Source organism: Chenopodium album, chromosome 10 (assembly GCF_948465745.1).
Source record: "Chenopodium album chromosome 10, dcCheAlbu1.1, whole genome shotgun sequence".
In the NCBI taxonomy this organism is placed as follows: Eukaryota; Viridiplantae; Streptophyta; class Magnoliopsida; order Caryophyllales; family Amaranthaceae; genus Chenopodium; species Chenopodium album.
This window is the reverse complement of record NC_137843.1, coordinates 19,797,023-19,810,327: the sequence shown is the minus strand read 5'-3', so window position 1 is coordinate 19,810,327 and position 13,305 is coordinate 19,797,023. Positions and strand designations below refer to the sequence as shown.

General features: G+C 33.3%; 1 protein-coding gene across 1 annotated transcript; it reads left to right on the top strand.

Annotated features, from left to right (window-relative positions):
• The first annotated feature begins 8,430 nt into the window (after positions 1 to 8,430).
• Positions 8,431 to 11,921, top strand: LOC145563763 (protein DETOXIFICATION 12-like). The gene is made up of 2 exons (XM_081624189.1): positions 8,431 to 8,876; positions 11,356 to 11,921. Exons 1-2 carry the CDS (start codon positions 8,619 to 8,621, stop codon positions 11,902 to 11,904), a joined length of 807 nt encoding a protein of 268 aa, XP_081480315.1. The 5' UTR covers positions 8,431 to 8,618; the 3' UTR covers positions 11,905 to 11,921.
• The last annotated feature ends 1,384 nt before the right edge of the window (positions 11,922 to 13,305 follow it).

The following is a 13,305-nucleotide window of genomic DNA, read 5'->3' as shown; positions in this document are numbered from 1 at the left end:
AATGAGTTTTCTATTACAACAAATATAATTCCAATTTATACTTCATTCCTGACTAGTAGTAGAGGAGCAAATCTGCTCATTTCTTCTTAAAAAAATCTTCAATTAATCTCCAATTTAGCTGCTCCTTAATATGCTTGCAAGAGGGCGTAAAGCAAAGTTCAAATTGTGACCAATAGCTGCTGCAATCTTCAATCAAATCTCCAATTAAGCTGCTCCTTAATCTGCTCATTTCACTCTTCGGATCCTGGGGCAAGAACTTTTGAATAATTACAGTATAATATTACTAAAAATTATTATAATGCAAAATATATTAACCTTAAACTAAAGAAGCACCAGAGAGTGATTGTGTTGGGAACATCACATCAGTTTTGAGTTATATAATTGAAACACTCGGATACTACCAAAAAGTGATTATTTGTGCACATCACATCACTTTTTTGATGCACTACTAAACTCTACAAAAACATTTTAGAACACTTTGATACTAGCACAATCAAACCAGAGTTGCTTGTAAGCTATAAGTTGTAAGTCAATTTAGTCACAGAGACAAACTTAATATATACAACACTTATGCTTTCTTCCTAATATGATATAATACTAGAATTTTTTTACACAAAGGTAAAGCTCCCAATCAAACAACACAAAGATCGATTTTATATACTACCTCCATTTCACATTTTTTGCAACTTTGGAGTCGACACGGATTCCTAGGCAAAAAATGAGAAATGAAGATTAAGAAAAGGGAGGAACATGTAATTAAGGTAGGAGAGAGAAATTGGAGATAGATTAATAATGAAACTCCCTCCTTAACACCAGCCACCACCTTACGCCCCACCACTTTGGACTTTACAGTACCACCTAGTACCAGATGGCAACACCAGCTTCACGGACACCGCCCAACCACCACTCACCTACTAGCCATCACACCCAAAACCTAAAACCCATCCCGTAGCCACCACACACCACACAAACCCGACACCATCTACCCACAATAACGCTGCAACCATACTACCCAAAACCTAAAATGTAACCCACAACCACCACACAACCACCTCGTAACTGTAACACCCTAGAAATTCCTTTCTTTTAAAATACCTGTTTTTCCCTGTTTAAAACTTTAAATAGGAATATCTAAGATATTACCGCCACCGTGAAAACGGCTAAGGCAACTATCAAAGACACACAGCGGAAGACTAATTTCAAAACCAGTCAAAACAAGTCAACTTGAAAAGTCCATCAACGCAAGTAAAGTCAAACCAAAGTCAAACAAAGTAAAATAAATTCAACCTACAACTTGGAACCATTATAGGCCCTTATTAAAACCAAAACTGAACTTAAAACACTTCTCGTTAGTCACGCATAATAATCAAGTCATATATAATTAAAGCAATAAACACATCATATACTTATAGAAACTAGCATGATTCGCTCTTCACTCATGCCCATTCATGAAAATGCTTCATCACCTGAAATGCTTATCTCTACCTATTTCCACTACTCTCCATTAAAAATGGGTCATCATAGGGCCATGATAAAGACAAGACCAATAACACACAAAACACACAATCAGCAAAGCTGAGTACATAAGCGTAATTAACACACTAGCATACAATTCCCTATCAACGCACGACTTACCTTGTTGCACCTATTTTTCAAGCATACAACATTCAATAAAAGTTCTCACTAGACACTAAATAATTTATTTAGCGTTGATTACGCATCGAACGGGTTTCCCACTAAACTCCCCCAAATAAATTGAGGTTATTGACACGGGAGCTAACCGTGCTAGCATCAAAAACCACTCGTAAGTGGCGGAATTCCTGCGCATAATAATAATAATAATAATAATAATAAAAGGAATGTACAACGTCCTGTACTCCAGTAGAAGTTATGGTTAAGTATAAAACCCCATAACTCCCCCTATAAGTTCATACTCAAGGTATATACGTTCCAAGAGTTTTGGTGCGTAATCTCTTTCACTTTACGTTATTTACAGATTATTAAACTTAGTGATGACTCTCAAACCATAATCATTCAATCAACAATAATTAATCAAACAATTCAATATACCAATTTAATTCTTGAATAATTAGTGACCATATAAAATTAAATGTTGAACCCTTTTTAATTCTACCTCGGTGTCAAAGACACCTTAAACGCATGAAGCGCCACAAATCCTATCCCTCGGTGTTAAAAACACCTTAAGTGCACTAGGGCACCAACATACAATTTATTTCTCGTGTACATAGACACTTATATAGCACTTTCCTCATGCTTAAAGCATCAATAAAAATTATATGAACCATAATAAAATTCCTTTTCAATATTCTAAACTAAATTAAAACATTTAGTTTAGTTAAACATGCTCTCTAACATGCCATAAATAAATATGTGGTTCATAAATAATATTCCAAACTATTATTTTCCATCGAATAATCCATCACAAACAAATCATGCTTCATAATCCAATCACCAATAACATCCAAATCATAATTTCCAATCCAAACCTAGCATGATACTACTCGTAATCAATCAAACACATTTAGCATGCTATTACATCAACATAATTATGCTAGGTACACAAACGTACCTTGTATACGATCTTAATATCGCCACAATTAATAAAAATCGCTCACTTCAAAGTCTCCTGCAATTTAAAATTATAGAAGAGTATTAAAATCCACTCTACACAAATTTCTAGCAATATATACTATTATAAAACCCCTCATAATTTATTTAAAATAAGCTGAAATTATATTTAAAACATCATACTTTAATCCCAATTAATGGGTAATTAAAATTCCTTAAAGAAACTTGATTTTTAATGCTTTACCAAAAAATCCAGCACTATATTTTAATTAAAACTTGCTGTAATTTAGTCTTAAAACACTTTAATCAAAGGTTTACACCATTATATATCATAATCCTTCAATAATTTATAAATCAAGAACCTAGGGTTTCAAAAATTGGGGCTTTTTAATTAAAAATATAATCCGAAAATTAATTAACATAATACTCATAGTCAAACATCAAAATCGAATCACAAAACCCATAATTAATATTTAGATCTAAGATTAAATTGGTTTTTAAAACAAAGATTTAATTTTAATTTTTTTTTTCTTGAAAACATGGCAGCTGAAAGCCACCTGGCTGCTGCCGGCGCCTGCCTGCTGGCTGCTGGCGGCTGGCGACCACCGCTGCCGGTGGTCGGCCGGTGGTGGTGAAGGGCAGCCGAAAAAAAAAGAAAAGGGGAAGGGGAAAAAGGAGAAAGAAAAAAAAGAAAGAAAATAAGGAAAAAGGAGAGAGAAGTTTACCTTGGGTTTTCTCCACTCTAGACAAAGTTTGATTTGCCTCATATGTGGGATATTTATACCCCTTCTCTAAGACCCTTCTCCCTAAAATTTCCTTTTTAATTTTCCTAATCCCATCCCTAATAAAACTTTACTAAAATAAAACTTTCCTAAATTAAACCCCAACTTAATTAAAATAATTAATTAAATAAACTTTCCTTTTATAAAATATTTCCAAACTTATTAAAATAAATAACTAAAATACTTTAAATATGACATTTCAATTCAATTAAATACTTCTCAAAAATACTTATTTTAAATAAAATACGTATAAAAATACGAGGTATTACAGTAACGCCCCACACTAACCCAAACCACTTACCCTTAGCCCGCACCCTTTAAAATCACCCACCCACCGACCACCTTTAGACCACCAACCCTCAACGAATTACCCACCTCACCCTAAATTTGTTCGAAATTGGTGGTTCCACCACCACCATAACCGTGAACTTTCCATCGTGTAGATCTTCGCCACCCTGATGATTTGTTTATGGGAAGAGTAAGAGTGGCAGGGGTCAGATCGAAAGATAGAGATAGAAAATGGGGAATTGTAGAACTTCAAGAATTGGGTTTGATTTCTTGAAAGATTTGATGTTTGAATGTCGTTCAATTGGTTGTTGAGGGAAGTAATTAGATTGGGTGGAGATAATAAAACTAATTAAGTTGAATTAGTATTTTTATTAATTTTTGTTTTAAGCAACTAATTGAGTTTATGAAAATTTTAGTAAGGGTAATTTAGTAATTTCATTTAAAAAACTTTACTAAAATTGGAAAATTTTGGAAAGTTGCAAAAAATGTGTAGCGTACATTTTTAGCAAAATTTGCAAAAAATGTGAAACAGAGATAGTACAAGAAATGCAATTTACCATAGTTCTTTAGCAAGGTAGAGTTTGTTGCCTGCAATTCTAAGTTAGAAACCAGTCTTAGTTAGAAAAATCCTTAAGAGTTGATATAGCAACAAGTAATAGTGTCATTCTCAAGACGTGTCCAGCAAATCACAGTAACTAACAAAAACATGCATTTAATTATTTAAATTGGAGAAAGAAATTGAGAAACAAAAGGAAGCATTTTAACAAACTGTATCATCATCCAACGCAATTAATGAAAATGACATAGTATTCCTTAAAATAACTCAAAACTATACTACAGTAAGTTAAAAGTAGAAAATTTTACCACCATAATGAAATGTTAAAACAGATTTAAGAAACTTATGCTTCTAATTTCTCTAGATGTGACGAAACTATATCTCTAGACACTTATGCTTCTGGTTCACAATCTGCAAGAAACTCAACATCTATAGTAGAATACGCAGAAGCATATTAAATAGTGCATGAAAATTACAATGAACAAATGCAACATGTTAAGAGAGAGAAGCTAGGGGATAAGAGAGGGAAAGTTGCAGTTTCACACCTGAAAGGGCTAGACACTCGATCATATCCAAGTCTGAGCAACATAAGTATATATTCTTATTTTATAAAATGGATAACATCACCCCCATTTTACATGCAAAGACACCTCATATAATTTTTAATCACCTCTCATAGCATTCTACAGAGACTGTAACATAGAGTAGCTACATTGAAATATTAACTAGCCAAAGTAAAAGTCTAATGAACATAATCCTCCATTTGTTTCAAGTCATCCTCACCTCTCATGATTCAAAAAATTAATATTCTATATTGCTGATAATCTGATTTTGAATTATCATCCTTGTGAAAAATTATCAACGAATTATACTTGCAATCCTCAAATAGAAGTAACTGTAGCAGGAAAGGAAGGAAGCAACTCAAAATTCCTTCCTAAACATTCTCCCTCATATCCTTGACACCACTACAGCATGTGAACCTAGACCACGTTTCCAACAATAGTTTATTAAGATATAGCAATAAAACAACTTACTTGGTTGCCTCGTATCTCTTTCTATCAAAACAATACACACGTTAGTAACTTCAATGAAAATATTAAATCAGACAATTAATTTAAACAATTGAAATAGGGATTTGGGACCAAACCCTCAGAAATTATCAACCTTTAACTTCTAGGGCGAGGGCAACTCTGAGCTTGGCTAGGTGTGTCTAGAACTCGTGAATGCGGTATTTTTATTTGAAAAGGGAAGGCTTAGAAAGAGAGAGAAAGAATAAGCTATTGCTTGAGAGAGAGAAGAGAATAGAATATTGTTGATGATTGTTGATGATTGTGAATGATTAAAATCGGTGAAATACGATCCTATTTATAAGAAAAATAGCCCGGAAAACGAAAGAAAATAGTCAGAATTCGAATCGGAATAAAATTATTTTTGTCGCCGCGCAACAGGATCCAGCGCGGCACGACAGCGTCCAGCGCGACGCGACAGCTTTGTCGAGGCGCGAAAGAGCCCAACGCGACGCGACAACTTTGTCGTTTTGCGACGGTTCACACGTTTTCTAAAATTCGTACAGAGTCCTTAATCCAATTAAATTAGATTTAATTAACGTATGTACTTATCTTTGAAAATTAGATTTAATCTCTTTAAAACACTTGTTTTAATCCAAATAGAATTCTCTATTTTTCATAAAAGATATAATTATTAATCCTAATCTCATTAGAACTCAAAATAAACCTTCTAAATTATTCTAGAAGAGTAAAATAAGTCCCAATAAATTTAGGAATATTAATTAATGGGCCCTCTACTAGATCATTGGTCCATAAAACCGTTTTAGGCCTAATTTAGTATTTTGGTCATAACTTCCTCATTATTCATCGGAATTGGGCTTATAATATATCATTGGAAAGCTCATTTTGAGCCCAATCCAACTGCACTATTATTGAACCCTTATCACGGACCAAACTAAACTAGACTGGATATTTTCAATAAATAGAGTTCATTTTGAAAAACAGAAAAGAAGAGTTATTTTTATTAAAACAACGGCATCACAAGACTTTTCGCACTTTCACCTTGTTCGACAATCAAATGACGTGAAAGGTACTCATCACTGGGTTTGGTTTTTGGGGAGACACAATTAGGTGTCTACACAATTACACTTTTATAAAACTCTTAGACAAATTTTTATTTTAAGTCAACGAAATACTTTTAAGAACTTAAAGTATATAACTAATTAAACATACTATAATTCCTTGTCATAGTCTAATATACGAGTAGGGTACGGTTGATTAAATAACTTAAGTCGGAGGGCATAACTTGTAATTTTGAAAAAAAATGAGCACACCTTAGAAACTCAACACGAGGGTATAGCAGTGGCGGAGCCAGAAATTTCAAATCGGGGGGACAAATAGACATCGCATAGTTTGCAAAATATGTTAGGGAAAATAAATACTCAAACTTATAGATGACACAAATAGTTACTCCGTATTAGTGCATCTCCAATGGTATACAAAAAGGACCTACTTGCAAATTAAATTAAATTGTAAGCATGTAGTTTACCATTAGAGTGACAATATTGATGTAGCTAAATCAAGCAATGTTGCTCAAACAAGATACGTTGCTTGATTTTCTATAGAGAACTTCATCCTCTTATATAATGACATATGTATGATAGAAACTATTTTATTTATTTATTTTTCCAAGCTACAATATTCTATTGCTCATCATTGGGGCACTTTGTAGCTTAAAAAAATTAGTTTTAAATTTTGATGTATCAAGGTAAGCTACAAGCCTTTGTAGCTTACTATTGGAGATGCTCTTAAAGAGTTAAAGTTGTACCACCAAAAAAATCCAAAATAATTAGTTAAAAAAAAAATCATATATCATATACCAACTCTTCCTTCAAAAATATTTGCTTATGAGTTTAGAATTTTTTATGTTTTCAAACATAAGATAATATAGGTTATCAAATGTATTTCTCTTTTACAACCATGATTTGAGGGGTTCGTTCATGCAAAATTATAAAATCATTTAAAAGGATGTAATTATTAAGAAAAAATGGAAGGATATATACATTGTCTTGCTCATAAATAATTAAAAAAAAAAAAAGTGTAAAATGCTAAAAAAGAACCGAACCTAGGTCCTCTAAACAATCCCTCATTCCACTCACCAAGATGGCAATCTATACTAATATATTAAAAGGCGTTTATAAAAACGTCTATGCGCCACGTAGCCTCTTCCAAATTATGCCACGTCACTTCACCAACAATTCATGACGCCACGTCACTTCACGAACATTTGACGGCGCCATGTCACCTACCCAACATCTCCACATACCACACCATCACTAAACAAAAAAAAAATGATGATAAGAGGATTTGAACCCCAAACCACTTACAACAAAATTGACTCTTTAGCCATCTAAGCTAATTATCAAGAACATTATAATTATGAAAAAGAAATATATGTAACTTTAAACCATATGGTTTAATTATTACAAAAAAAAAAAAAACACATATTTATTTCCTACTTCACTCTTTAATTTATTCCCTACTTCGTACTCCGCATATTAAAAAACGTTCCTAAACCTCTTATTACACATATTACTATTTAACCATCTAAGCCAATATCAACTATGTTATTTGTATAAAATTCATATAAGTGCAAACCACAAGTTCAATTAAAAAATAAAAAAAATTATATTTAAAGAATAATTCAATTTTGGGTTGACAATGACAATTGCAGTTTTGAAAAGCCTTCTAAAAAATTTATTGAATGTACGTTTACAACGGTATCAACTCGGGGCAACGCCCGGGGTCACTTACTAGGTTCTTACTACAAAGTTGCAAGTATTGTTACTTTGCATTTGCTCAAAATATGTAATGAGGTCAAAAATGAAGCTTCAACGGTTTGATCCCGTGGACCATTGGTATGTATAAGACTTTATAAGAGTAACTAGACCACCGCTCCATCTTGATTCTTAGGATAAATTACTGCCAACAAAAATATTTATACCAGATTTATTTTCCTAAGTGGGGGGACAGCTGTCCCCCTTTTACTCCCCTAGCTCCGCGTCTAGAGTATAGCTAAGAAAAACTCTTGTTTCTTTTTTAAATGTTTTTTTTTTTTCGAAAACAACAATGGGAGCAAAGAGCCAACCATCATTGACCAAGGTGTAAATACCCATTCATACAATCATACTCACCTTTTAAAACAGAAAAATTAAAATCAAATAAATCAAATAACCTTTATTTTAAACTAACCATGCATGAAACGTGTGTTAGTGGGTACCATAGCCTATAACATAAAATCAATAAAACTTACTAGTAGTGGTTGAAAATCAATAAATCGAAGAGACTCAACCATTCAAACATAATCATATTCTATAGTTGAAAAAGAAGAAAAAGATGGAAGAAGGGTTGTTATTGAAGGAAAAAGAAAAAGGAAGAGATGATGAGATAGAAAAAATACAAGTAAGATGGAAAGAAGTATTAGAGGAAATGATAAGAGTGAGTTGGGTGGCTGGTCCAATGGTGGCAGTGTTAATGTCACAGTACATGATTCAAGTCGTTACGTTGATGATGGTCGGTCATCTCGGTCCGCTTTACCTCTCTAGCACTGCTCTTGCTGTGTCTCTTGCCGCGGTCACCGGATTCAGCCTCTTGGTATCTCTTCTGATCGATCTTTTTTTACTCTGATTTTAATTTTTTTTATAAGGGAATTTAATTACTCTGCATTTATTAAATTTTTATAAGGAAATTATCATGAATTTGTTTCAAAAAAGGGAAATTATCATGAATTTTTAATAGTAAAAAGGTGAAAAAAAGTGTCCAGAATCAGTGAAATCGCCAGTGGATGATCAATTAAGTTTCCGCACTACCTTACCTTTTTGACTTTTTTTACCCAAAAAAAAAAAAAAAAAAAAAAAAGAGTGATCGAGTATTTTTGCGTTTTTTCTCAAAATTAAATTTATGTTTGTCTTTATCGTAAAAAAAAAATAAAAAAAAATAAAAAAAAAAAATTATGTTTGTCTTTTTCACACATTTATAGGAGGTGACCGTGAATATAAAGTTAAACAATGAACTTTGGATAATTAAATGAATAAATTGTGGATGTCAGATTGTCAGTTGGTAAATGTTAGCCTTAGGATCAAATCTCTTCGCACCAAACCTACTAAAACAAAATACTACCTTCATTTTTTAAGCTGACACGTTTGTGTTTTGTAATTTATATGTGATGAAAAATAATATATTTATTAAAATCTTGATAAATTTATCGTGGTATGTATTTTTAAAATATCAATTTTTTACTCCGTATAACTTTTGTTTATCGGTAATTAAAATATTAACTTTTGAATTTGTACATTGACGAACTTAACTAAGGAAACATGTCAACTAAAAAGAAACAGAGGAAGTATTACAAAATAAATTTAATCCAAAATATTCTATTGCTATCATGGTACTATTATGATTTATTGACAAATAAAAAAATCTGATAAAGCACAAAATATAATTCTAGTCTTACCATTAGCTTAAAATTTTTTGGTTGAGATGGTTTTTTTAACTTGATATTAAAGTCAATGTAACATAAAGGTCACAAGTTCAAATCTTATCCACCCTTCACTTACAAGTGGAATATTTTGCACATGTAGAACTTAATTCTTAAATTAATTCTTAAAGTTAACTCTTCTGAATTTAAGTATCTGCTTACAATTTTTTGTGGGTGACTTTGAGTCTTTAACAAATGATAATTAATTCTTAAATTATTTAGTAACTGTAGTAAGGGCCTGTTTTGATTGACTGAACTGAGCTGAACTGAACTGAACTCATTGGAGCAGAACTGAATATTTTATGAGAGAAAATAAAAAATTAAGAACTGAACTAAACTTTTTGGAGCTGAACTGAACTAAACTAAACTAAACTGAACTGAACTTAAATGAAAATAACCCGAAGAGAACAGACCCTAAGGGCCTTTTCACATTTACTAAACTGAGCTGAACTGAACTGATTGGAGCTGAACTGAACTAAACTGAATTGATTGGAGCTGAACTAAACTAAACTGAACTGAGATGAAATGAATATTTTATGAGAGAGGAAAATTAGGAGCTGAACTGAACTAAACTGATTGGAGCTGAACTGAACTGAACTGAACTGATTGGAGTTGAACTGAACTGAACTGAAGTGAAATTAAGTAAATGTGAACATGCCCTAAGTATGAAAAGTTGAACTTTTAAAATGGTACTTGCAATGTACTTGTATATCGAAATGAGTTTAGCAAGATCAAATGCGACAATATTTCTTCATTTTAAAGTATAAATTATACTCCCACCATTTTTAAATACTTGCTCCATTTCTCCAATGCGGAGTTTTAGGAGAAATTGGAGAAAGTAATAAAATATGGGGGTAGTGGGGTTGGTGGGAGAATAAAAAAATTGTAAAAAGCAAAAGTAGTGGAGAGAATTGGAGGAGAGAGAATATATATTGGGTCCTATAGGTGAGAGAAATTAATAAATATTGTAAAAGCTTTCCAAATAAGGAAATTGAGCAAGTATTTAAAAACGGCCGCAAATGGAAAGTGGAGCAAGTATTTAAAAACGGAGGGAGTAAATCACATTTGAAAGTGAGTGTATAATAAGATTAATATAAGTATAAATCGTGGAAAGTACATAGTTGTAATTATTTATGAATGGAGGAAGAGTTTATGATCGTATATATTGGATCTATATGTTACTAAAATTACAAAGGTTAATAATAAGAGGAGAAAAAATTTATTGAGAAATTCCTGAACTGATGATATTGCCTTGTTTTCAATCTTACTCCTTTCTATTAACTTTTTCTTTTGATGGCAACTCCTTTTTGTTGAATTAATCATACTAAATTGACTATATGTGGTTTTTAATAATCATTTTTTTTTCTTCCAATTTTAACAAAAATTTGTACTGATTTTACATCTCAAAATGTAATGCTTGATCATCTTTACTAAACTATGGTTCCTCACATTTTGTAATTATAATGTATAGCAATGATATCTACGAATGTAAATTAATTTGCTAATATCTAAAGTCTTGTTGTAAAATTTGAAATTATGTAAGTAGTATATCAGAAATTAGTAAATTCTAACATATATGCGCTTGTTCGATCATAGTTAGGGATGGCAGGTGCATTAGAGACTTTAAGCGGGCAATCTTATGGAGCACAACAGTACAAGAAACTAGGAACTCAAACATACACTGCCATTATATCTCTCACTTTATTCAGCATCCCCCTCTCTGTCATATGGATTTATATGGAAGATATTCTCGTTTTCATAGGCCAAGATCCTTCTATTTCACACGAAGCAGGAAGATTCATGACTTATCTTGTGCCTACTCTCATTTCTTACGCCGTGTTTCAGCCCTTGGTACGATACTTCCAATCTCAAAGTTTGGTCGTGCCCATGTTAGTAAGTTCCTGTTGTACTATCTGCCTGCATATACCCCTTTGCTGGGCTTTGGTACACAAGTTTGGGCTAAATAATATCGGCGGTGCTATTGCAATGGGTATATCAAATTGGTTGAATGCCATCTTTCTGGCATTGTTTATGATGTTCTCTCCCTCGTGTGCAGCTACTCGTTCTCCACTCTCCATGGAAATGTTCCATGGAATTGGATTATTTTTCCGATTTGCTATTCCTTCTGCTGCAATGATTTGGTAAGCTCTTTTTTATCTCTTACAATCTCATCTAATGATGTTTAACATGTTTTTCTAAAGTATAACTAATCTGTTAATTATGATTTCATTTCTATGATTATAGTTTAGGTATGATGAGGGTAAGAATTCTCTCCCTATATATGATTCTTTCCCTGATGACCACTTGTATGCAGTTGTAGAGCAACACCCTTGGTATGTAGATTATGCACATTATTTAGTGGGTGGTACTCTACCCCCTGGCTTGTCCTACCAACAGAAAAAGAAGTTCCTTTATGATGTTAAACATTATTTTTGGGATGATCCTTTTTTGTTTCGTGAGTGTGCAGATGGATTATTTCGCAGGTGTGTTCCCGAGTGGGAAGTTCACGGTGTTCTTACCAGTTGTCACAACTCACCGTATGGAGGACATCATGGTCCCACCAAAACGGTGGCCAAGATTAATGAGTCGGGATTTTATTAGCCTACTATGTTTAGGATGCTAACACTTTTGTGCAGGCTTGTGACTCTTGCCAGAGGACTGGCAATATTTCGCGGCGGCATGAGATGCCTCAAACTGGAATATTAGAAGTTAAATTTTTTTATGTTTGGGGTGTTGCTTACATAGGACCTTTTTCCTCTTTAAAAGAGAATCTCTATATACTTGTCGCCGTTGATTATGTATCCAAGTGGGTTGAGGCCATTGCCACTCCTACCAATGATGCCAAGGTGGTCCATAGGCTTTTCAAGAAAAACATCTTTCCAAGATTTGGAGTGCCTAGAGCTATAATCAGTGTGGAGGATCTCACTTTCATGAGCGGAAGTTGGACACCCTTCTCAAAAAGTATGGTGTATACCATAGGACAGATCTAGCCTATCATCCCCAAACGAGTGGTCAGGTTGAAATTTCTAACCGTGAGATCAAGGCCATTCTAGAGAAGGTGGTAGCAAAATCAAGGAAAGATTGGAGTGACAAGTTGGATGACACCCTTTGGGCGTACAGAACTGCATTTAAGACCCCGATTGGTACTACTCCCTATAGGCTTGTGTATGGTAAAGCATGTCACCTCCCGGTGGAATTGGAATACAAGGCATATTGGGCTATTAAGGAACTCAATTTGGATGCTAAGCTAGCGGGAGAAAAGAGGCTTCTTCAACTTAATCAACTAGATGAGTTTAGGTTGATGGCCTATGATAGTGCACATGTCTACAAGGAGAAGACCAAGAGATGTCACGACAAGATGATCCTTCCGAGAGAATTCAAAGAGGGTGATAAGGTGTTGTTGTTCAACTCTAGACTTAAACTTTTCCCAAGAAAGTTAAATTAAAGGTGGTCAGGTTCTTTTACTGTTAAAAGGGAAAATAAATTTGGTTATGTGGAATTAATCGATGAGCATGGTAACGAGTTCAAGGTTAATGGACAACGACT

Excerpts from the sequence above, each read along its gene's own strand:
- LOC145563763 (XM_081624189.1), top strand. The coding sequence starts at position 8,619 with ATGGAAGAAGGGTTGTTATTGAAGGAAAAAGAAAAAGGAAGAGATGAT. Across the intron at positions 8,877-11,355 it reads TCACCGGATTCAGCCTCTTG|TTAGGGATGGCAGGTGCATT; the intron begins GTATCTCTTCTG and ends GTTCGATCATAG.